This window comes from Megascapheus bottae, chromosome 10 (genome assembly GCF_031878675.1).
Source record: "Megascapheus bottae isolate mThoBot1 chromosome 10, mThoBot2.hap1, whole genome shotgun sequence".
NCBI lineage: Eukaryota > Metazoa > Chordata > Mammalia > Rodentia > Geomyidae > Megascapheus > Megascapheus bottae.
Genome location: NC_143518.1, coordinates 40,466,433 through 40,490,998, shown reverse-complemented (window position 1 = coordinate 40,490,998; position 24,566 = coordinate 40,466,433). Strand labels below are relative to the sequence as shown.

The 24,566-nt window shown below is 44.3% G+C and overlaps 1 protein-coding gene across 1 annotated transcript; it reads right to left on the bottom strand.

Moving 5' to 3' along the window:
• Window positions 1-843: 843 nt before the first annotated feature.
• LOC150058247 (cornulin-like) lies at window positions 844-5,892 on the bottom strand. The gene is given in 3 exon segments (XM_090339985.1): window positions 844-2,688; window positions 3,747-3,897; window positions 5,847-5,892. Coding segments are annotated over 2 exon segments (1,983 nt in total). The 5' UTR covers window positions 3,885-3,897; window positions 5,847-5,892.
• Window positions 5,893-24,566: the final 18,674 nt, after the last annotated feature.

Genomic DNA, 24,566 nt, shown 5'->3' with positions numbered 1-24,566 from the left:
TTTTTGTCCTAGTATTGGTTCATATCTAGTGGGTAGAATTCTGAGAGGCCCCATCTGAACCAGAGGAGTGAGTAGAAGGAAACTCCACTGAAAACTGGCTCCTGGCTCAGAGCTCAATAATGAATGTCTTCCTCTCTTCCTCAGCCTAGCCCCTCGTAGCCCCTAGATACTGAAGCTACCAGTAACCTCAAATCAGATGTCCCAGGAGACACCTTCCACTCTAGAATTAGAGGTAGTAAAAGACTGAATATAAATTTACCTCTTGGAACCTCTTAAAAGCCACCATAGAAAGTCCCTTGGGGGAAGTATTCCTGATTTATTGCTGGAAAATAAATATAAGGTGTGACACCTCCCTTTGATCTTCTCTAACTCTCAGAATCTCCTACAAGAAGTTAATTCTCAGCTAGAGTCTCCTCCTGGGATAGGACTATAACCAGTTTATTATCACCATAGAGCCCTATAATTTATAGTGGGTCACATCAACAGAGATCACTGAAGGGGACATTGAGGCCAGCTGCTTGGAGAGTCTTTATTGATACACTTAGATGAATGAGTCAGTAGATGGACAGCAGAGATAAAAATAGCCCCAAGGAAAACTCCTACAAGCTGAGTAGCATCCAGCCCAAAGGGTTGGCTTTTTCCATGTCTACCTGTGTCTAATGGGGTCTGCAAAGCAAAGCAGGTAAGAGAGAGGAGTTTAGAATAGAAAGCCCTCACAGAAATGATTGCAGAGAAAGACCTAAAAAGGTCTTAAGGGATTAAGGGCTGATGCCAAGGATGTACAACTGGAGTGACCAGAGCATGAGAAGTTAGCCCTTTTTCCATTGTTTTCTGGTGTGAGAGCTAAGAAGAGTTGAGGCTTGCTGAACTGAAGGGGAAGTACAGTTCCGTGGCTGTCACATTTCCCTTTATTTATGGCTAGGCTGAACCCTGACCCTGTGCTGAAGGGTGCTCAGAGTGCAGGCTGCCCTGGTCCTGACTTCTGATCACTATTTCCCTTGTGTGGTCATCGACCCACTCTCCTCTAAATTCTGTGTCTCTTTCATCCTGTCTTCCTGTCCCAGTGGCATGAGTGCTGCTCCAGTCCTCTCTTCCTGGCTCCGATCTCATCTCATTCTGGGCCTGACCTCCTGGTCCTGGCTTTCCTGTGTCATAGTTGCTCACTGATATCTGTGTTTGACTGCTACCTGTCTGTGTCTGGGTCTGTCCCTGCCCTTTAGCTCCTGAATGGCTTGCACTCTGGCTCCAGCCCTGCTCTGCAGTCTGGGTGTATGATCCTGCCTGGGTCTGGATGTGTTCTCCTGTCATAGCCTGGCTGGTCTGACTCATGTCTTGACTATGAATCTCTCTCCCTGTGGTCGGGCCACAGGTGGACTCCTGTGTCTGAAAGCTGGTGCTTCCTGTCTGATGCCTCCTATCCTGCTCCGTAGTCTGGGTATGTGTCTGAGTATGTGGCCCAGTCTGCATTTGATTGTGTCCTGTCAGAGTCTGGCTAGTCTGGCTGCAGTCTTGACCGTGGCTCTCAGTTCTTCTGGTCTGGCCACAGGTAGACTCTTGTATTTGGATGCCTGTACTTCCTGGCTGATGGTTCCTGCTCTGTTCTGTAGTCTGAGTGTGTGTCCAAGTATATGACCCTCCCTGTGTTGGGATGTGTCCTCCTGTCACAGCATGGGTGGTCTGGCTCCATTCTTGACCATGGATCTCAGTTCCTCTGTTCTGGCCACAGGTGGACCCCTGGGTCTGGTTATTGGTATTTCCTGTCTGACGACTCCTGTCCTGCTCTGTGATCTGGGTGTGTGTCTGGGTCTGTGACCCTGCCTGTGTTGGGATGTGTCCTCCTGTCACAATTTGGCTGGTCTGCCTCCTATCTTGACCATAAGCCCCAGTTCTACTGGTTTGACCATAGATAGACTCCTGGGTTTGGATGCCAGTGTTTCCTGTCTGTCTTTGCTGTCTGGTTTGAGTGTGTGTCTGAGTATATGACCCTGTCTGTGACTGGATGTGTCCTCCTGCTACAGCCTGGCTGGTTTGACTCCTGTTTTGACCATGTGTCTCACTCCCTCTGGTCTGGCCGTAGATCGACTCCTGGGTTCGCATATTGTTCTCTCTTGTGTGATGGTGCCTGCCCTGATCCAGAGCCTGGGATGTACCTCTGTGGGTTTGAACTGTAGTTCTTGTTGTAGTCTCATTTGTCTGTTCTCTAATGTGTGTCTGCCTTTCTGTCCTCCCATCTCTGTCTTGGTGACTCTTACTATCTCCTGTTCCTTGAGTCTGTTCCACAGGCTCCCTGGCTTGTGTCTGCTGGCTCACCCTTTCCTGTCTCTGGAACTCAGCTTTCCTCTCCTGGCTTCTATCCCGACTCTGGTACTGAGTGCCAGGCCTATCCAGCCTTCCGGAAGCCTGCTCCATCTGCTCATAGCGGCTGCCCTCGTGATGCTGCTGTCTCTCATTCCTCCCTACCTCAGTGCTACTCCTCTGGCTTTCTTGCAGCTCTTTTGAGGACCAAGAGTGGCTGCTTCCAGATGCTTGAGATCTGCAAGCACCACCAGGACCCTCACTCCGTGTCTTAAAACAGGCCTGGGCAACTTTGAACACCAAGACCAGGAATTCCTTGAAGTCTACAGTCCCTGTGTCATCTTCATCCAGCAGGTGCAGGACTTCATCCACCGTGGTGGGATCGTGGGGTTTCTGGGGAGAAGATGAGGTCACGTTAGCCTTCCTGCCCTGAGGAGGATCCCCTTGAGTCAGCTCCATCTGGACTGGAAGCCCGTCCCCCCAATCCCACCACAGCCTGCATACCTACTGCAGTAGCAGCTGTAACATTTCCTTCCCTGCATCATGCTTAGCCCCAACTCCCTCAGGAGTAGGAGGCACCCTTTGCGTTTTTCTGTCCTCTACATCTGGCCTACAGGACATTATGAACATAATGCAACTGTCTGGACTCCTGGGTTGATGTTTGGTTTGTCTAGAGCCTGTTTCCTCTGACGGTGAGGCCATAGTCTATGTGGCCATCACTCACACACAGAAATGCACAGCAGGAACCTGGCCCCGTGAGAACTCAGTGGCTTCTCACTGGAGCTCTGATGTTCTCCCAAGAAGGTGTGGGTCAGGTCTCATAAGACTGTGCTGAGCATCCTTGTATTGAACAAGGATGGGTATCCATTTCCTTAGAGACTTCTGTCCTGATTGCTTTAGATGCAGACCAAAGAGAATAGAGAGCATCCAGACTCAGTCTGGTTTGCTGAGTGGGGGCTCTTAGAGCACCCCGACACCCCCCTTTTCTCAAGCTGTGCTCCAAAATCTCATTATTTTGTATAATCAGTGAGCTAATATTTTTGAGCAACTGTTTTGTGTAAAACAAGACTACGCTTCTGATGAATTATTAATAAATAATCCAATTTCAGTCACATATGGGAATGCTTTTGGTGTCAAATTTAAGAAAGCAGCAATAGTTTTCCTTTTGGTAACTTTACAAGTAATTTCCCTAAGCTATCCCTTTTACAGTCCTTTTAAAAAAAATTGTCTTGAAATTAGAATTAATTAAAGCTAAGAATCAAATTGGAGGTGCAGTTCTTTGAAGCTTAGGACCTGTCAAAAATCCCATAGGCTTTCTCCTTTTCAGCCTACATGACCCACAGTCTCCATCCGTATTGGCAGGCCTGGATTTAGCCGCTTCCCCTTTCAGTTCCCTATCAGGCAAGCAGTTTTCTTTGTTGACCCTTCCCCCATTCCCACACACATCATACCACTATGACGTCGGCAAACTCCTGTTCCAAGAGCCTCTTCAGCTCCCCCCGGGTGAGCACCTCGCAGCTGCCCTCTGCCCTGGCATAGCGCCCGAAGGCCTCAATAATTCCATGAATGTTTTGCAGTAACTGAGGCATGTGTGAAGCTGACCTGGAAACGATAAAAAGCCCCATGATGTCCTCATAGTTGCAGCCTCTGCTGTTTCCTAGAGCTCTTCTTTGCACCTTCTTTTTGCATCTTCACTTCTACTTTCAGTCTCTCTACCTTCATCCTCTCCTCCACCATGTATTGCATGCATGTATGAGCAAAAAGACCACACACACACACACACAGAGTGCCAGACCTACCACTATGAGCTGGGCCAAACTGCTTTACTCTTCATGCCTCAGTTTACTTGTGAATGAAGGAAATAGTAGAGCTTACTTTATAGTTAGTATGAAGCCTTAAGGAGGTAATTTATTTAAAAAAAACACTTAGCAAATGCCTGGCTTGTGCCAAGTAGTAGCTATTAAATATCATTATGATTTTATTATATACATGTATATATAATTTTATACAAGTATAGTCACTGTACTGCTCACAAAGCACTTTCTTATGCATCATCTTATAATTTTTATCATCTGTTTTTATAAGTAAGGAAATAGGCTCAGCTGTTAGGAGACTTGCCCAAGGCCATCAGTGACGACACCAAGAAATTCTAGAACCCATATCTTCTAAATCTAAATGTCATGTGTTTTCAAGAAAGTATGCTATGGACGGGGTTTGTTTGCCTGTTGTCGGTTTTAGGGTCCTGCTAAGATCATCTGAAAGTGGAAAGTTGTGTACTCGAGTCAAAGCTCTGCCTTGGCTTAGATCCCAGTGTAAGTTCCAAGCACCACCTTTTGTTCTCTCTTGGGGAGAATGTTTCAGGAAGAAACTGAACTTCCACCACTAGGCAGTGGAAGAGGACTTCCAGTTTGAAGAGCCCAGTTGTTCTGTGTTGACCTGTGCCCTCACCCTTGTGAGCATCAGGTAGGCCAGCTTGCACCGTATGGGAGGTGGCATCAGGCCCACAGTCCTGGGGCCTGGGAGGTGGTTCACAACTGAAGGGAGGATTTTCATTTCCCATGGCCAGGAAAGGAATAGGTTGAGGCAACACCTGGGTGAATGGTCAAGAAGTATAGGGAGTAGGAGCTGCAATAAGCAGAAGAAAACTCCGAGAGACCAAAAGGAGACGGTGATATGGAAGATGACATGATGCAAATACAAAGGGAGATAGGAGCTTCCAAAAGGTGGGAGTCCAGGGCAGGGACCTTGGCGATAAGAAACAGAAGAGTACAGGAAAAGGACAGCATGATCAGAGACACAAAAATGAGGGAAGGAGAGGGGTGCTAGATAAAGCAAGTCAATGTGGCTAGCTGAATGAGCAGGTTCAAATCCCAGGTGGGCTGTGTACTACATCAGGGTACAGAACTGAGAACATTGTTCCTCAGCGTAGATGAAAAACATTTTATAACTTTGTAATAGACTTTTAATACTTTCAAGCTGTAGTCATTGACTTTAATCACTGACCTATAAACATGACAATAAAATGACCTTTTAGTAAATCTTCAGATTCTTAGAGTAAATCTTCGAACTCATCTTACCTATGTATTCCCCTGGGGTGGGAAAGGGATTCAATTAAGACCCTTCTTCCATGAGACAATTTGAGCTCATTGCTTAGGTGGGCAGAAGTAAATTTGACTTTGATCCTCCAGATTCTCAGCCTACTAAAAACATTCCCGAACCTTAGGAATAAGAGGGTGTTGTGGTTGTTTTGCTTTTGCTTTCTGATCCTGAAAGGTATGTGCTGGTTCTTTTGCTGCTGCCCACACAAGCTCCCCATGAGAGGACCTTCTGCCAGCCAGCCTCAGGGAGGAGAAGAAAGCTAGATTGCTTCAGAAGAACATCAGTTCCCAGCATGCTCTGGCTCCTAGTCTGCCTGAGGCCCAATCAAACAAGAGCACTTTCTGCTAACAGACAGCATTTACGGCTAATAACTGATGACCCTGAATCTGTGGACTCAGATCACCAAGACCCTGATCGTAAGAGAAAAAAAGGCTCTTCAAGAAGGGACTTACCTAATTCCCAAGCAGGATGAGACAAGTGGCTGTTAAGCAGTGTGGAACATCAGGTCAATGGAAAGAGGACCTTTTATAGGGGATTTAATAGAGCTTGTATTTTGGACAGGATGTCCCCACCCTATGGGAAGGCTTGATTCATCCAAAGTTCAACCCAGCCTAGCCCCACCTCCTCCGTTCTGTTTTACCTCCTGACCCCATGCATGGCTGCATTCGTCTAATTATTAGGACCTTCCCATCACAGTTGAGGTCATTTCTTGCATGGTCTGCCCTTCACGACAAGGAAACTCTTTTCCAGTCACTGGGCTTAACTCAGTTCTGCTCGCCATAGGTTGAGGTTCCAGTGAACCTTTTTGTAAGCCCCTATTAGCCTAAAAAGAAACAAGCGTTTGTTTAATTTTATTCAAATATATAGGAACTTATCTTCCTATTGTGGATTATCTCAAATTGTGGATTTTTTTTCAAAGTGTTTTTTTTTCTGGTAATGATATTGCTATTACTTTTTTAAAATGGTTTTTTTTTAATTTATCTTTAGTTTCACAAAGGAGCTGCTATTCAGCAAAATAGTTTATGAAAACAGTGTGTCTTGATCAATATTGCCCCTTTCAACATTCTCACCCACCCCTTCCAACCTATCCCTCCCTTACTTTTCTTAATTTTTAGGTTATATATTGATTTTTTTGCCTGCTGCCATCATTAAAAGGCTCTGCTCACCTAATATCCTGGAGCTTGTGCTGATTTTGCCATACCAGTAGCTACCACAGCCCCTTAACAGTGGCTTTGTGGTGGTTCTTACAGGGAAGATTTAGATCCAGTCTCAAGGCAGAAGTTGGCCAGGGCAGAGAGAGTAGAGGCTGTAATATCTGGGAGCAGGATGGGGCCAAGATTTCTATAGTAACATCAGAGATCAGTGAAGACTCATATGAGGGCAACATTGAGAAACAAGAGGGATTCCATCAGATTAGACCTTCCTTCTGTAGATGGTATTCTAAGATTTATCAGAAGGGGTTCAGAACTTCCAGAACTAAGAGTAAATGTGCTAGGAAAGTAGTAAGGCAGGATATGTCTACATAAGGTAACTATGAGATAGGTATTATCACATCCAATGTATAGATGTAAAGACAGGGAGAAGTTAGGTAAATTACCCAAGGAAGCATGCCTAGAAAGTGATAAATCTGGATATGAACTGAGGGTTGCATGCCTGCAAGGCCTGCATCTTTACAGGTGCCTGGGTCAGGAAGAAGCATGTGGGTAGGGCTGGCTGTGAGGAGTTGGGGCACCATAGAAGTAGAGGTAAATGACATATGGAGGAGGTGGATAAAGTATATGAGTACGGATGGGGATGAGGCAAGAGACCTGCCTGATAGTTTTCAAGTGTACAAACTTGTTTGGGAAGACTCCTTCTAAGTTTGTGACTTTTCCTTAATGCTTATATTTTATGAATATGCTGGAAGCAGACTAGACCATGGGCCCTCGAGAAGTCAGACTCCTCCATGGCTCACTATGCCTCGAGTAAGCAAATAACTTAAGGCAACAGAAACTCATTTTGCCTGACTTCTCCTTACACATTTTCTCAAATACAAATTCCTGACCTCTGTTTGATTTATTTGTTAGCTACAGTCCATGTTCGCTACCCTGAGTGGGCTACAACTGAGGAATAAGATCTGCTTTCTAAGAAATTGGTCTGTGTGAACATACCATATGCACTATAATTAACTAGTAATAGAGGGCAGAATTTCATAAGATATCAAATGAAACTATGGTCAAATACCACAAGCTCTTAGTTAAGGAATCAGTGGCCAGAAATACAAGAGATCAGAGCCTATGCTAGTGATACCTCTGTACCTTTACTCAAATTGGCATGCTGGTTTTATTTTGTGTTTTGTTGTTGTTGGTGGTGGTGGTGGTCATGGGACTTGAACTCTGGGCCTGTGTGTTATCCTTAAACTCTTCAGCTCAAAGCAACTGCCCCACCCCTGGAGCCACAGGGCCACTTCTGGTTTTCTGGTGGTTAACTGGAGATAAGAGTCTCACAGACTTTAGTGCCAAAGCTGGCTTTGAACCGTGATTCTCAGATCTCAGTCTCCTGAGTAGCTAGGATTACAGATATGAGCCACCACACGCAGCTTTTTGTGTTATTTTATTTGCTAATATTACATGTCTACTATGTATAGACACTGCACTAAGAACTTAGCCACATTTCAATTAGCAATCACAACTTTGATGACAAAGTTACCATTTTAATTTCACACATGAAAAACTCCCATTGAAAGTTGACAGAAAGAGTAATAGAATGGTGAATCTGACCACTGTACAATACGTGCCTGTGTCAAAACATCACAATGACACCCCTCTGTGCAATTAATATCCATTCATTTAAAAATACTATCCTTTAAACAATGAATCTGATTTCCCCAAGATAGAAGACAAGTGGTAAAGGCAGGATTTGAATCTAAATTTGGCCAGGTTGAGTCCAGCCTTTAATCCTTTTATCTTATCTCTTGGCTGAACTTATGGAATTTGAAGTCTTAGTGTTTCCTTTGACTTAAAAAAAGAAAGAAAGAAACTCAGCTCAGTGCAATGTGTTCCAGTTCAACCACTGAGTGAACTAGTGTGAGACGACTGCAGAGGATAATGAGGGCAGGCTCACAAATCTAGTAGCCCTGTGGATGCTGGAGGCAAGGCCAAAGGAAAGAATCCTTCTTGTACTGATTGCTGCCCTCTCCTTCCACTGCAAGATCTGTTTGGTAAACGTCAATTTAGCCCTGGAGAACATCTGGGCTTCCAAGAATATAGGTGGTACCCTTCCTTGGTTTCTTGCTTGTCCTTCCCTATCTATTGACAAGCCCAGACTTTATCTCAGGAAGGAACGCACTTGATTTGCAGAGATAGAAGGAGGCTGATGTGGACTGTTGCAGCAGCATCTGCCTTGGTAAATGTGGTTTATCAATATCTACTGTCAGGTCTCCATGGATAGTTAGGTGAAGGTCATAGGGAGATATCAAAGCTCCACGACTTCTCTGGACCAAGGCAGGTAACTAGGTAAGAACCAACAGCTCTGAAGCAGCTTGGCTGCCCTTCTGAATACCTGTCATTTTAACAGCAGCCACATATTCAGCCTTTAACAAAAATGTTCACCAGAGCTATGCCTTTACCTCAGAACACACAGTGGGGACATGAGGTCCTTGGTGTGGCTGAAGGGTGGTCATTCTTGGCTTTCCCCAGAGTTATCAGAGAAGAAAATGCCATAATTCTCTTTTAGAAATGAGTAAAACAAATCTTCAAACTGTACATCTGTTGCCCGGAGCTTCTTGGGTGAAGCGAGCACTACCTATGCTTCACGTATTGTAACTGATGGGGTGATGTGGAGCAGTTCTTGGAGTGAAGGAAGAAAATGAGCATTCCTGAGCTTTCTTTTTCTCTCCCAGCTGGAATCTCTTCTCCCCATGTAGATCCTCCTCAGAACATCCTGGAAGTCCAGTTGTTCAAGTTCATCCCTGGAAATGCCAAGAAGGATTAGTTAGATACTGAGACTTCTCTGTTGACACAGTATGCAGTGATTTATCCAGTGACTTAGTGAGCTTCATTATTATGACTTGTGGATCTTAATCCCTGACCTGACAGGTTGTGGTGGCCCTCTTATCCCTAAGAGTTCTAATCCAGGCAGAAGCACATAGCTAATGGGATCATTAACATTGTTTGTCTGGACAAGAAAGGCGAAATCTGCCAGATCTACGTGCCAAACCCATAGGCAGAGGTTTCCACCTCTCTCTTCCCATTGGAAAAAGAAGAAAAATCACAGCAGGAGAGGCAAACACTCCCTTTTCCTACTTCATCTCAGTCCCTTCTATAAAGTCCTGGTGGGACCAGAGATTGGTTAACTTACATGTAGTAGGAGCAGACTTATTCCCACCACATCCTTACTCCCCTCACAATCTCTGGTAGAAATGCAGCGCTAGCATTCCTCCACTAAACCCCACATCATATAGACACCTTAACTTCCTGTGATCTCTTTATCTTGTGTGATTGTTGTTCTTACAGTGCTATGTCATTTCCCTTCTCTTTTGTTGCCCTTTGGTTAATCTCATATTGTTACTGTATCTGACTTTGTTACCCGGTATATTGTATATATGTTTATTTGTTTAGTTGAAATAGGAAAGGGAAGGGGGGGAGCAAGATGATTGGGAGGGGATGGGGAGAAATGGGAACAAATATATAAGAAGTAATGCACCTCCTACCTGGCAAATGTAACTAATTCCTCTGTACATTACCTCAACAATGAAAAAGAAAAAAAAGAAGTGTCCTTGAATAGTTTTAAAGATTGTCCATGTTGTATATAACATGCGCCAATACTTCATTACTTATTCATTATTTATTTTCTTGGCAAATAAAAGTTATAATGTACATTCAAAAAAATGTTTCCTCTTCATCTTCTGTCTGGAGAGGCTCTTTACCCATTCAGAACAATTTAAATATTGCTGTCTTCACATTGTGTTTCCAGACTATCTCAACCATAGATCTTGCCTAAACTTTACAGTTCACGTCCAGGATTCTTGGAGCATCTGTTACAACAGTTATGTTACTTGCCATCATTATCATGTTTGTCTCTTTGCTTAGTCAACCTTTCTAGATTGTGCCTCATGTTGAGGACAAGTCTTGTTTGTAACAAATGTGATGACTTGGCCAGGAGCATGGCCTAGTGGTAGCGTGCTCATCTAACATGCACGAAGCCCTGGGTTTGATTCCCCAGAATCAGATATATAGAAAAAGCCAAAAGTGGCACTGTGGCTCAAGTGGCAGAGGGCTAGCCTTGAGCAAAAAGTGTCCAAGAACAGTGCCAAGGTCCTGAGGTCAAGCCCAGGACTGGCAAAAAAAAAAAAAAAAGAAAGAAAGAAAGAAAAAGAAAAAATGTGATGATGACAGGGAAGGCTGGTTCACTTACTCAGGAGAGCATGGCTAGCTCCTGAAACAAACACTGGAGAATGTGTTACCCAAACTGAGGTGGGATGGCCTAGAGCTAAGAGAGGCATGGTGAATGGCTGCCAGGAATTTTAAAAAACAAACCAACGAAAAACTCAAGCTTAAAGCTAGTCTATCTACTTCCTTAAGATTAAGGAAACAAAATCATTTTAGGGGAAAAGGAGGCAGGATAAATTGAGCAAAACGAGGCCTGGGGAAAGCAACTCAGAAACATGGTATTTAGAAACATAGAAGCACTATCTTTACTTCAAAGACAGCGGTATGCATTCCTTTCTGAGAGATGCATTTCTCATCCCAAGAATTAACATTTATCTTAAGGATAAGGATCTGTTTTTTGGCTGGAAGCACTCTTATCTGGAAAGAATTCCCCAAACATCCAGAAACTCAGAAGGCCACACCAGGAGTGATTAGGGGAAACATAAAATATCTATCTTTGTATAAATTCAACTTCTGTCTTTGCCATATAAATACCACTAACTGCCAAGGAGCTGTGTGTGTGTGTGTGTGTGTGTGTGTGTGTGTGTGTGTGTGTGTGTGTGTGTGTGTGTCTGTCTGTCTGTCTGTCTGTCTCTTCTCAGAGCACCCACACTCTGTTAGAGTGTGCCCCTTCCTTTCTGCTTGTCTGTCTACTGTTTGCCCAACTGCCTGCTTGCTTATTCAATAACGCTCTGCCAAGTTTTCTTACCATTATGACTTGTCCAGAAATTCTTATTACATGATCACAGGCAAGGACTCTAAGTGAAGAGTTCCTACTTTTGAAGGGAAACTTCACAATCTGTCACTTGCGTCCAGTGACAAAACCATACATATCCCCAGATTCCCATACCACTAGAGCTATTGGACTTCATTCCTGTGATCACAGGGATAGACTGGGATACTTGTGTATCTGAGGTGAAAAGGGCCAAACTGGGAAAGAAAACAAGACTGTTGCAGCTCTAAGTCAGGAGGCATTGGAGTTGTGCCAGCATGAAGTCTGCAGGTTTGCTGGAGTTGGTCTTGCTAGGTTTTGCCTATTTCCTCCTCCGCTAGTCAGCGTGCTTGTTCCTTCCATGGAGGAGTGCCGCACAACAATCCATGGCAGATGATAGGGAGCCGACCAAACTGAGCAACAATGGAATACCAGTTTCGAGGGGTGTTGCTTTGGGACTTGGAAATATCTGATGGGAAGAGAGTGAGGTGCTGGATATTGAGGGCCTCCAGGTCATTCTAGGGGTCACTGGCTATTAGTAAATCCATATGCTCATTATTTGATGAACGCTCATCAAGGCCACCTTGACAAAGCCAGCACTAAGAAAATGCAGACACTCACCCACCTCCACGGCCACTGCTACAAAGCTTAATAAATCTCTGTAGAGCCCTTAGAACAATAGTGAAGGCCACCAAACACCGGAAACCCTAAGTTTAGGAATCTAGGGCCTAAAAGCTGGTCTTAAACACTCAGATGGGAGACGAAGGCATCAAAGAAACTCAGAAGGTTCATGACTTCTCCATCTGCCAATGACTAGACACAGGCTCACTGCAAGGATGTTTCTATCTACTACAGTATAAGAGCTGTAGAACTGAATATAATTTATTTCTGCTTTATAAATATAGTTTTACTTCATATTCATCTTCAAATAATGGCTGCTAACACTAGCCCTCTGTTCCAATTATTCAGTAATATTAATGAAATATAAACCAATATAAGGATAATTGAGAGAAGGTTATGGTAAATATTTCAGAGAAAAATAAGCATACCTTTGCTGTGGAATAATCACTGTTTCTGTGTTTTGTATATGTGCCAATTCCTCTACTTTTTTTTTTTTTTTGTGGGTCATGGGGCTTGAACTTGGCCTGGGCGCTGTCCCTGAGCTCTTCAGCTCAAGACTACCACCCTATCCCTGAGCCATAGCCCCACTTCTTGTTTTCTAGAGGTTAATTGGAGATGAGAGACTCAGTTCCTTTTGTCCCAGACTGGCTTTGAACCTGGATCCTCAGATCTCAGCCTCCTGATTAGCTAGGTGTGAATCACCGCACCCAGCATGTCAATTATTCTTTATCAATAATGCTTTTTTTTTTTTTGCCAGTCCTGGTCTTGAGCTCAGGGCCTGAGCACTGTCCTTGGACTTTCTCAAGGCTAGAGCTCTACCACTTGAGCCTCAGCACCACTTCCGGCTTTTTTCTATATGTGGTACCGAGGATTCGAACCCGGGTCTTCATAAATGCTAGGCAAGCACTTTAACCACTAGGCCAAACTCCTGGCCCTATCAATAATGCTTTTTAAAGGGTGATGCATTAGATTATTGAATCTCACTTACATTCTTCTTCTCTATATTCGAAATGACTCACTACCACTATTTTAAATAGTGAATATATCCCATGCACATTTTAGGGTTCACTAGTTACAATATATTTAACTTCACAGTAACAGCTTGTTATATGCAGGATTAATTATAACTATTCAAATATAAGAAGCTAAGGTTCAAAGAGTTAAGGGCTTCAGTTTATTGTTGTCATAGTTAAAATAGAAACTGAAGATTTGTAAGCCTATTAACCTTAAGAGATATACTGGTTTTTCCACTTAGGAACTCAGTGACTTAGTGGAAATTCTGTCACTTATTCATTCTGAGCCTTGCCCACATCTCTGAAAATTGAATGATAATACTTCTTTTGTTAAGTGATGATTATGCAAAATAATGAGTCCTAGGTCTTCCTGGTGACTGGCTGAAGCAGGCTCTCGTAGACAACAGACGTGTGAGACCAGTCACGTAGAGGACAAGAATGATGACAATAAAGGATTGTCAGCTGGTCACAGATGAGCTCAGGGTCTTTACCCCAGAAGACTTGGTGTCATTCAACAGGAAGACAAGAGGTTCCTGCATTGTGAGGGTGGTTTGGTGGATAGGGAGTACAGGTGCATGCGTGCGTTCATATGTGGATCACCTCTTCAGTTTCAGCATGCAAAGCAGTACAGAACAATCAGAAGTCATCTGGGTTACAGATAGTGAAAATTCTAAACTCCCAGTTGTACATGGAAAAGCAAAAAAAAAAAAATCCTTTTCTACGCCTGTGAAAGCTACAGCACATGCTGTGATGATTTGAGTTTGTATTGGTAGTAGTTCAGATGGAGCCAGAACTTCACAATTGGAAAATCCTGGGTCCCCAGTTACCAATAAGGAAGGAGGTCTGCATTTTCTTCAGAAGCCTGCTGTGCATATTCTGAAGCCTGTTGGGAAGGCAAAACAGTTCATATCACTTCTCTAAGCCTGAAAGTGCTGTCACTTTCAATCCATCTTGCTGTCAGTCCCTGAGCTCTGAGTTAAGATCTTGGAAGAATGCTCATTCCCTTCCAGATTTGCTAGTCTACCATGGGCCCACTGAGTCCATAGCCTCTGTGTTTTGCTGGGTGCTTCATCTCCTGTTTGTGCACACACCTGCAACTTGCACTGCAATTGATGTTGTTGGCTGTCTGTCCTTGAGCTTGCCTTACAGGCAAAACCAAGAGACATTCTGTAGGGAGGAAGTGAAGTCTTCAGGGTGTGTCATCTGGAGTAGGGCTAGCTCTGCTCTACCATGAAGGGGTAGGCTTTTTTTTATTTGTTTCTTAAATGGAGGAGCTGTGTTCTTGTGTGCTTTGAAGTGCCAACAAGCTTTATCTTTCTGAGCATAATGAGCAGGATAGACACTGAAGGTGACTGGCCAGTTCTCCATGCCCCAGGCTCTAGATGCACTGATCTGAGTAGAGAGCACTCTCATTCTCACCATTCCCTGGGCCTTAGTCAGAGCTCTCCAGAGAATCCAAGAGGATCTCTAGATACATATGTGTGTGGAGTGGGGGGGGGGGGAGAGTGAGAGAGAAAGATAGAGACAGAGAGAAAAGAGAGAGTTTATTTCTGGGACTTTTAGGGAATTGGCTCAAATTCTTACAATAGTGAAGGCTGCAAGACTGAACTCAGAAGGATAGACTAGAGAGACAAACTGGCAGAAACTGATGTGACATTCTTTTGATTTCTTTCTTTTTGCTCTTTAAATTGAGTGCAACTCATATGATAATCTGCTTGATTTATTGTCTGTTGCAACCTACAAAAGAATAATAACTTTACAGAAACATGTACACTGGGTTTTGACCAAAAACTGGACATCATAGTCCTGCCAAAATGGCACATAAAGATTATGCTCCACAGAGATGAGGCACGGTGCACACCTGTAATTCCAGGCACTTGGGAGACAGAGATAGGAAGGTCTCTGTCCAAGCAAAAACAAGAGATCCCATCTGAAAGGCAAACTAAAAGCAAGGAGTCTTTGGGTGTGGCTTTCGTGGTGGAGAGCTTGCTTAGCAAAGAGGAAGTAGAGTTCAATATCATTGTTTTTGTTGTTTTGTGTTGTGTTTTGTTTTTTAGGTGCTGGTCCTTGGGCTTGAACTCAGGTCTTCAATAATGTCTCTAAGCTTAGTTTGCTCAAGGCTAGAGCTCTACCACTTGAGCCACAGCTCAACTTCTGACTTTTTTGGTGATTCGTTGGAAATAGGAGTCTCACAGGCTACCTTGCCTGTGCTGGCTTTGAACTACAAACCTCAGATCTTAGCTTCCTATGTAACTGGGATAAGCAGGCAGGCATGAGACACAAAGCACCCAGCATAATAGTGAGTATTTTTTAAAAGAAACAATAGCCATAATACTCTTACATTTTCATTTTCCAGACATAATTGTCATAACCAAGAGCTTCTTTCTTTGATTTCTTAGTAAATTAATAGTCTTCTAGTATCTTGGCCTGGCCTTTTATTTCTTGTCTTCGAAGAAGTTTGTCCAAATTGTCTTTATTTTTAATTAATTCCATTCTTCCATTCTCATTGGAAATACTACATATGTTTGAAAAAAATGAAAAATTGAGATATAGGCTGGGTATTGGTTGCTTACATCTGTAATCCAACTTACTCAGGATGCTGAGCTCATCTGAGGATCTCAGCCAGTCCAAGGAGGAAAGATTGTGAGACTTTTATCCCCAATAAACTACCAAAAACAAACTCAAAGTGGCACTATGGTTCAAGTCATAGTGCATTAGCCTTAAGCAAAAGTAGTTTAGGGACAGTGTCCACACCCTGAGTTCAAGCCTTGGGACTGTCACACATACAAACAAAAGAGAAATAATCATTGTTATTTTAAATGTGCATAGACAAGTGATGGTAATAATATCTTATTATATATACTTTATTAATGCATAGATATGAACGCTTAATCTCTAGCACAAGTGAAGTAGAAACATCAATTTTTCCATAGCTATATGAAAGAAACAAGGCACAGATAGGTTAAGTTACTTGCCCAAGGTCACATAACCAGTGACATGCAGTTTCATATCAGGTACTCTGGGTCTAGAGCCTGGGCTATCAACTAATTTAATATAATTTCTCTTATAGAGTTAGTTATATTTTTCTACAGTATTGGAAATTATTCAACATTTTTGTGTATAGTTTATTTCATATAATAATAGTGAATTAGCTTTTTAAATCATTATTAGCATCATGTTTAATGGTAGCAAAGAAATTCTGTTGGTCAGAGACAGTATTTATTTAATTATTGTCCTCTTTAACCATTTAGGTTGCCTCTTTTTTCCCATGTAATAAAGCATTCAATGTGAATATTCTTAAATATATACTTTTATCTAAATGTATAAAATTTCCCCTAATATAAATTGTGGGGCCTAAGAACAATAATAATTTTAAGGTTTGTGCCTACCCCAGCTCAAATTCTGGAAGGTGTATTGCATTCCCCTGAATGATGAGACCAAACAAAATCACTCTTCCTTTTATTTTTTTGCCAGTCTTGGGGCTTGAACTCTGGGCTTAGGTGCTATCCCTGACTTTCTTTGTGCTGAAGGCTAAGATTCTACCACTTGAGTCACAGCCTCACTTCTTGCTCTTTCTGGCTAGTTTATTGGAGATGAGAGACTCATGGACTTTTCTGCCTGGTCTGGCTTCAAACCATGATCCTCATATCTCAGCTGCCTGAGTAGCTAGGATCACAAGAATGAACCACCAGGACTCAGCCCAAACTCACCATTTCTGTAAGCTGTAATTCCTTTACTGCTTGCTAAACTTTCCCTGCCTTACGTTTGTTAGCCATTAATATTTTATGATCATTTTTTTTGCTTCAGTTTGCCTTATCTGATATTTGTTTGTCCAGAGATAGCAACTTAACTATAGTCTTCCCAACTAAACTCTTTGGTTTTGAATATTACTTTAAGCACTTTTTCTTCTTTGGCCACCAATGGGGTTTGCCCCTTTCCCTTTTTGTTTTCACCATTTCCAGACCCCAGAGCACAATGGTGCATCGCCTGCTAGTCCCTGGCAGCCAGTATGGGCTCTAGACAAAGCCTGGAACTGACTCAACTTGAGGGCCTGTGGTCAGGGGTCATCCTACCTCTGGGGAGGGTGTGAAAGAAATTTAGCCTGCCTGACTTAGAGGTTGTAGAGCGTCTGTCTGCTTTGGTCAATGGAGGAGCTCTACTGGGCTGGAGGCTGGGGAACCAGGGGAGGGAGAGGAAGGGGAAGGGGAGGGGCAGAGAATGGCCTCTGAGGCCAGCTGCTCCCACACTATTGTGCCATCTTAGGCAAGTGCCACCCTGTGTGAGCCTAGGGGTTCTCATCTGAACAGCTCAGATGGTTGACAGCTCTTTCACAATGCTTTAACAAGGATCAAAGAAAATGTGATTTGCAAATGGTTATGAATTACAACGAAGTTATTATTTTGAGCTCAGATTGCTTTGCTGGCTTTTCACGGGGGGGGGGCGGTTGGATGGTTTTCTGGGGGAGCAGGTCTAAGTGTGTCACGTCTGGGAAATGTGTGACCTCACTGGGTAGGACAGCCAATGGCTCTTGTATTAGCTTTGATCTCTTGAAATTCTATCCTTCGTTGCCTCTCAGTTTCCTTACCTATAAAGATGAATACAGTTCCATTGTCAGCTGGAGGATTAAGTGATTAGCCTGCATAAAGTGTGTTGGGCTGAGTTTTAGGTATCTAGCAAATGTTTTCCACAGATGGAGCCTTTTCATCATCATGTAATCTGCCCGAGGTGGGTATTATTTGATCCATTCTTTACAAATGAAGAAACTGAGGCCAGAGAGGTGACGGGGCCACAGCCCAAAGTCACAGCTTTTAATTGGCTATGCTAGGATATTCATCTGAGCGGCCTGTTTTGGAAGCCTGCCTCTCTAACCACTCAGCTACACGGCTGCTGTCCTTCCTGTGGGTGGGAAGAAGGGAGTCAAGAAGTGGAGAAGCTGAGCCATTCCTTCCCAGAAGTGAAGATGACAGTCAGCTCACACTAGGACTTGGGGTTTTGCCTTCTCAGCCCCTCCCTGTGTGGCCGCTGCCAGCTCCACCTCTCCGGAGAATTCTTCCCAGAGGAGTTCCACCTACGGCATCATTTCTGTTTTCTCTACCAACTTTGAACGTATGACCCTTTCTTAATGCTTTCCAAGCTGGCTTTCAATTCCTTTTGCATTTATTAAATGCTTAGAACGTAGGGCTAGAGCGTGGGCTGTGTAGCTGTGCATAGACCATCGTTCCTCCCCAGCAGTCACTGAGAGCCATGTCGGGAACAGAGACGAAACGAATCATATGAAGTGTAATTGAACACTAGTGATTATATATAATGGTTATTATACATGTCACATATATATCATAAACATTTGAATATCATATCTATCTATCTATAGCAAAAGAGTGGAGAAAATGACTTGTTAATTTCCACCAGGGGTGGAAGGCTGAGCCTTGTGATATGACTTGAGCAGTGTGTTGGAGCAAGGTGCTCAGGAACCGGAAGGCAATGCTATCCTTGCTGTCATGGCTGCTTTGCTGTGACAATAGCATGAATGAACATGAGAGCTCTTTGTCCTTATGAGTGTGCTTGCCTCTCATCCATGTTGTTAGCAGTGGCTCTACCTTGTGTGCTCTTGCCCATCCATTTTCCCTGTGTCAATGGGAGAACAAAGTTGGAACCCTGCAAAGGCTGCCTTCTACTGAGGAATGAGGAAGGGAATGAGGCCTGAACTTCTGCTTAGTGAGGCTGGGGAAGCTGTCCTCCTGTCCTGGCTCAAGATCGGCATCCTACTGAGTTGCTTTGAGGTCTTGGGTCTAACTTCATGTCCCTTCATGTAACATATACAGCAGGCTTGATTGAGTTAGATGGGGAATCGAAGTAACCAGACATCCTCTTCATAAATGACGAATTTCCCTGGGCAAGAATTTCCCATTTTCTTCCTGCCCACCTAGCCATCTAATAAGCATCTAGCTAACCTCTTCTCAGTTCACACTGGGAACTTGGTGCAGGAGACTCAAAGACCAAAAGGGTGCTGTTTTTGCCTTTAAAACAAATCTAGTAACATGGGATCATGTGTCTCCAACTACGTACATGCACCTTGATCAAGAAAGCACGAGATGGTCAGGGGTGTGGTCTAGCACTAGAGTGCTTGCCGAGCATGTGCAAAGCCCTGGGGTTCATCCCTCAGTACCACAGATACAGAAAAAGCTCAAAGTGGTGCTGTGGCTCAAGTGGTAGAGCACTTGACAAAACTCAAGGACAGTGCCCAGGCCCTGAGTTCAAGCCCCAGGACTGGCAAAAAAGAAAGAAGAGGAGAGAAAGAAAGAAAGAAAGAAAGAAAGAAAGAAAGAAAGAAAGAAAGAAAGAAAGAAAGAAAGAAAGAGAAAGAAAGAGAGAGAGAGAAAAGGAGAAAGAGAAAGAAAGAAAGAAAGAAAGAAAGAAAGAAAGAAAGAAAGAAAGAAAGACCTAGCACAGAACAGATCAGCTGACAAATCCTGAACTGAATTTTAATGGATAATATGAAGGTATCAAAAGTAATTAAGACTGAAGGTGCAGTAGAAGGCAAGTATATAAGATGCCCAGGAATACTTTTGCTGGGATGGAGAGTAGGGGAAGGAGGTATGAAAGGAGAAAGAGGGAGAAAGAGGGAGAGAGAGAAAGACAGATTAAGGAGGTGCAGGTTGTCAAGCTCTGTGGTGTGGCAGAGATGGTAGGTGAAACTAGGGCAGGAAATCCTTAGAGGCCAAGCAGTAGCACGTGCACACGCCTTCAGGGCCCTGACAGGTTCTGAGCATAGAAATGGCCATCTTGCTTTGTACTGTTAGGAAGACTACAGCCTGCAGTTGCAAGGGAAGCAAGTGAGAGCTGGAGGGCGATTAGGAGCGGTGGCAGGTGTTGAGGACAGGATGTGGAGGACCGGCAGGGGAGGAGGAGTGAAGAGCTGCTGAGGTGACAGAATTGAGAAACTTCACCTTCCAGTTGGATACGGGTGGTAGAGGGCAGGGAGGAGTCCACAGACTACTCCTGGTTCCCCGTGAGGCTCTTTGCTGAGATTGAAAACAGAAGCCCAGAATCCGATAGATGCCTTCTGTCTTGGCATTTTGAGTCTGCAGGAGAGAAGACACTGGCACCGCGGGTGAAAGAGAGGTGGGAATCTCCACTATGGTGTCCTGGTTAGAAGGTGGACAGAACTGGGTTGGAGCCAAGTGTGTAAAGCAGTTCAAGGGCTGGGGGTTCTGCTCACATGGTAGGAGTGCCTGCCTCATAAGCACAAGGCCATGAGTTCCAAGCCTTAGCACCACAAATAAAAAGAGCAACCACAACGACAAAAAGCAGACCAAGAAGAACACTTTAAAAGAGGGAGGGTGGAGAAGATCAGGGAAAGAATTGGGTCCAGGAGAGGGCACACATGTGACCTGCATGAAGGGGCACAAAAGATGAGGACTGAAGAAGATCGTGGCGATACAGCAGTGGCTGGCGCCAGACAGAGGATGTTTCTGTTCAGAGTCTGGGCTGAGTGAATGGGAGGTGGTAGGGAGGTGGGGAGTACGGAAGTTTGGTTAAGAAGCCATAATGGGGGGATGGAAAGATAAACTAAAGAATTATTTTAAAATAGGAAAGCCATGGCCAGACTTGAATGATGAGGTAAGAAGTTAATGGAGAGGGTAAGTGCTGATGTCCCCAGGATGCCTGGACTTCCAGAGGGTCTTTCAAGCCATGATCTATAGGGATCCCCTGGCATAATGGGAAAAGCAGTCTTCAAACTTAAGAGGCCTCTGTGCTAAGCCCCTCTGCTGCCACCCATGCCACAGTGTATTTCCTGTTCCAGGAAGCCTCTCTTGGGCCTCTGCTGCAGGATGGCCCAGTTGATGGAAGAGCCGGCTGTGTGCATCAAACCCAAACTGCCAATGTCCAAACCCTCTAACAGCAGGTAGAGCAGCTTTTCTTGAGTCCCTTCTGCCAACAGCCATGGAAGAGGTGGAGTTGGGTGGAGTAGGAAACATTCCTGATATATGTGTTGTAACCAGGGTAGATGCCTCAAGCCCTGCTTTGGAGTCATGCAGAGGGCTGGGTTACTCTAGTAAGGCCTGTGGCCAGGCTGCCACCTAGTGTTCAGATGGTTGTGCAGCAAGAAGGCCACCACCTGCCACTCACAGCCCAGGGAATAGACAACAGGGGGAAGGCAGAAAACCCACCAAGAAGCTGGTCTACAGAGAGAAGGGCACAGCATCTTGACCCAGAAAGAGTATAATTTCTGGTGATGAAAGCAGACTGAGAGCAAAGCTGCTGATCAGCCTGCTGCTAGAGGCTAATAAAAGTAACCACATACAATTCTAGTTTATGAGGCCATTTTATTTGCACCATCTTTCATCCTAGCCTTTGATTTAGCTATGGTTGCTTCCGCATTTTATAGATGGAAAAATAGAGGAAATTATTTCAGTTATTGTTTCCTCTATTTTACTTATCCCTGGAAAGTTTGGGCTGTTCACTGTGGACTTGCAAAGAAAGGCGTCTTCAGACATTGGGAGGCGTGGGATGGGGGTGGAGAAATAGAAGATGTTTATGGAAGAAGTGGGCGCAGAGGATTTAGGCAAAACTAAGTGGCAGAGAGCTGTGCCAGGTTGGCCTTAAGGTGGAGAGGGAGGCGGTAAGTGAGTGGTCCTCCTACAGTGAATAGCTACATAGCAGACTCGATCCTACTGGGAATTGAGCAATATATATTTTTCATCGATTGTGTACCCCTACCACCGGTGCTTCTCAAATGGTCTTAAAGCTTAGTATTTTAAGTATTGCTGTGAAAAGACCCCCAATTCTTGCTGTACAAATAAGACAGACCCCATTATGAGATGCCACAATACCAATCTAAATGCCTTCTTCTTCAACTAAATAAAAGTAAACAATTTTATTTCATCTTGATGGATTACCTCCTACTGATAGCCTCTAAAGTATGCTATGACACCTGGTATACAATAGGTGCTCAATAAATACTTGTTAAGTGATTGGTGTTAACAGGTGCTTGGCAAGCTCCAATGTCTGGTAAATACTAGGAAGCATGGCATTTGTTGGAGATGACTGACCAGGTTCCACAAGGGTTGTTTTTTCCAGTCACCTATTGGCTCCATGCCCCACCATAACAACAAGCCGAGCCTCGCAGGAAGTGGGTTTGGATGCTGCTTCTGAATTACCCAAGTGTGACTCGATCCTGAGAGGGTTAGAGTCTCAACAGTCGGATATTGGGTACTCACTGATAGACTGAGAGCTGGGCTCAAAGGGTGAGTGGACTATATAGCTGGTGAATGTGTGGGTATTTGGAGCTGAATGCCAATGGCTCGTTCAGGAGGCTGAGATCAGAGCATCACAGTTAGAAGCAGCATGGGCAGGGAAGTACACGAGACCCTCATCTCTAATTAACCACCCAAAAAGCTAGAAGTGGAGCTGTGGCTCAAGCGTTAGAACTCTAGTCTTGAGCAAAAAAGGTCAGGGATAATGCCGAGCCCCACATTCAAAGCAGGAGAGGAGGTTTGTTTTTTCAAATGTGTTCCAGAAATATGAGGGGAACTTTCTGTGATTTACATGTTCAAATCAGGGACACATTATTAAAGACATGCCTGCTGCTTCCGGGGCCCTGTGTGAACAGTTGCTCTGCCCTGGACCAGTGGAGCCCCTGTCTCGTGCTCTTTCATCTGGCAGGGGAGGGCAGGTCTGCTGGGCTGTCCAGGCCTAGCTCCCTGGTCTCTTCTTTGAAGCTCTGGGATTCCCTGAGCAGATTAGGCTCCTCTCACCATGCCCTGCACTTCCTGTGGCCACAGTCCTTTCCACAGTCCCCATCATGAGACTCTGTCCCTGCAGGCAGCCAGATGCCTTTGGCTCGTCCTTGACGTTCCAACATCTAGCTCTGAACCTCACACACAGCACACTCTCAGTAGAATGTGCTTGTTCTTTAGTTTGCTGATGAACACATCCCAGTTGCTCTTTAGGTGAGACTTGGTTTTCCCATCTACAGGACATTTCAAGATGAAAGTAAAGACCCTACGAAGTGATGGCCTGATGGTGCAGGATAATAAGGTCCTGGGTAGATTGGACTCATCCACCCCAGTTAGTAATTGATTGACAATCAAGGTCACAATCAAAGCTTATGTAACAAAAGCCCCATTATTCAATGGATGAAAACAGGTTTTTGCCTGGCAACTTGACAGGGCCACGATGCATGGCCTCTCCACCTACAGCACTAGTATGTGACAGATCTAGGTGGCACATGCTTGGAATGCTTTGAGGATTCTGTTCTAGTAAGCCAGCTTGGGTGCTGTGACAAGGGTGGGTCCAGGTGACAAATGGTGGCCTGATTATTGTTCCTAGGATAGGCCCTAGAAGCCCGCCCAGCAGCTGAGCCAGCTTGGGAGCTGTCGGCAAGGGCTGGGACGTGACAGGAAGAATGTCTCCTGGGCTCCTGGGGCATCCTTGGCATCCTTTGGGAGCTTTGGCAGTGACCTTCGGTATTAATAGCCCACTGAAGATGTGGGGCGTTTTGGGTATATAAAAAATGTATACTTCATGTAAGGGACAAAGGGTAAGTGGATGAATGGATATACAGACGGATGAGACTGACAGACCAACAGGGAGAAAGCATCCGATAGATGGGCAGATGGATGGATGGAGAGCCATTCTGTGCCCGTGGCTCTCCTAGAGACATAAGGTCCATCCACCCAGGCCAATGAGGTAGCAGGGCCTCTTCTTTCCATTTCCAAGAGCAGTTTTCTGAAGGCTCGCTATGAATAGTTAAAAGTCAAATAAAAGGTAGGTAACTGGGGCCGGGAGTTTGGCCTAGTGGTTAAAGTGCTTGCCTAGCATGCATGAAGACCCGGGTTCGATTCCTCGGTACCACATACATAGAAAAAAGCTGGAAGTGGTGCTGAGGCTCAAGTGGTAGAGCTCTAGCCTTGAGAAAGTCCAAGGACAGTGCTCAGGCCCTGAGCTCAAGCCCAGGACTGGCAAAAAAAAAAAGGAGGTAACTGCATATATTCTTTCAGGCAACAGCAATAAATTGAGTTTAATGAATACATTTTCAAAGAATTGCTACCTACTGAGCTTCTTGAAATGTGAAAACACCTTGTCTTTCCCTCAGAATTGATGAGTCGTTCATAAAGGAAAGAATGATGTACCTGCAAATAGAGCACCTTAAGAAAAGTTTTCCTAAGAGATAATGTAACAAGCAATAAATCAACCCCACAAACAGCTTGTCAAATGGGTCACTGTCACGCACCCACCATTCTCCAGAACGTGTGACTCTCTTCAGCATCACTGTGCTGATGCATGCGAGCTGTCTACACCACCCTCACGTCTCCAGTCACCTGCTTTCTCCACCTCGTATGAGGTCATGAGCATTTTTCTATGTTGATCCATAATCTTCATAATTACTTTAAGTGATTGTATAATATTCCATTC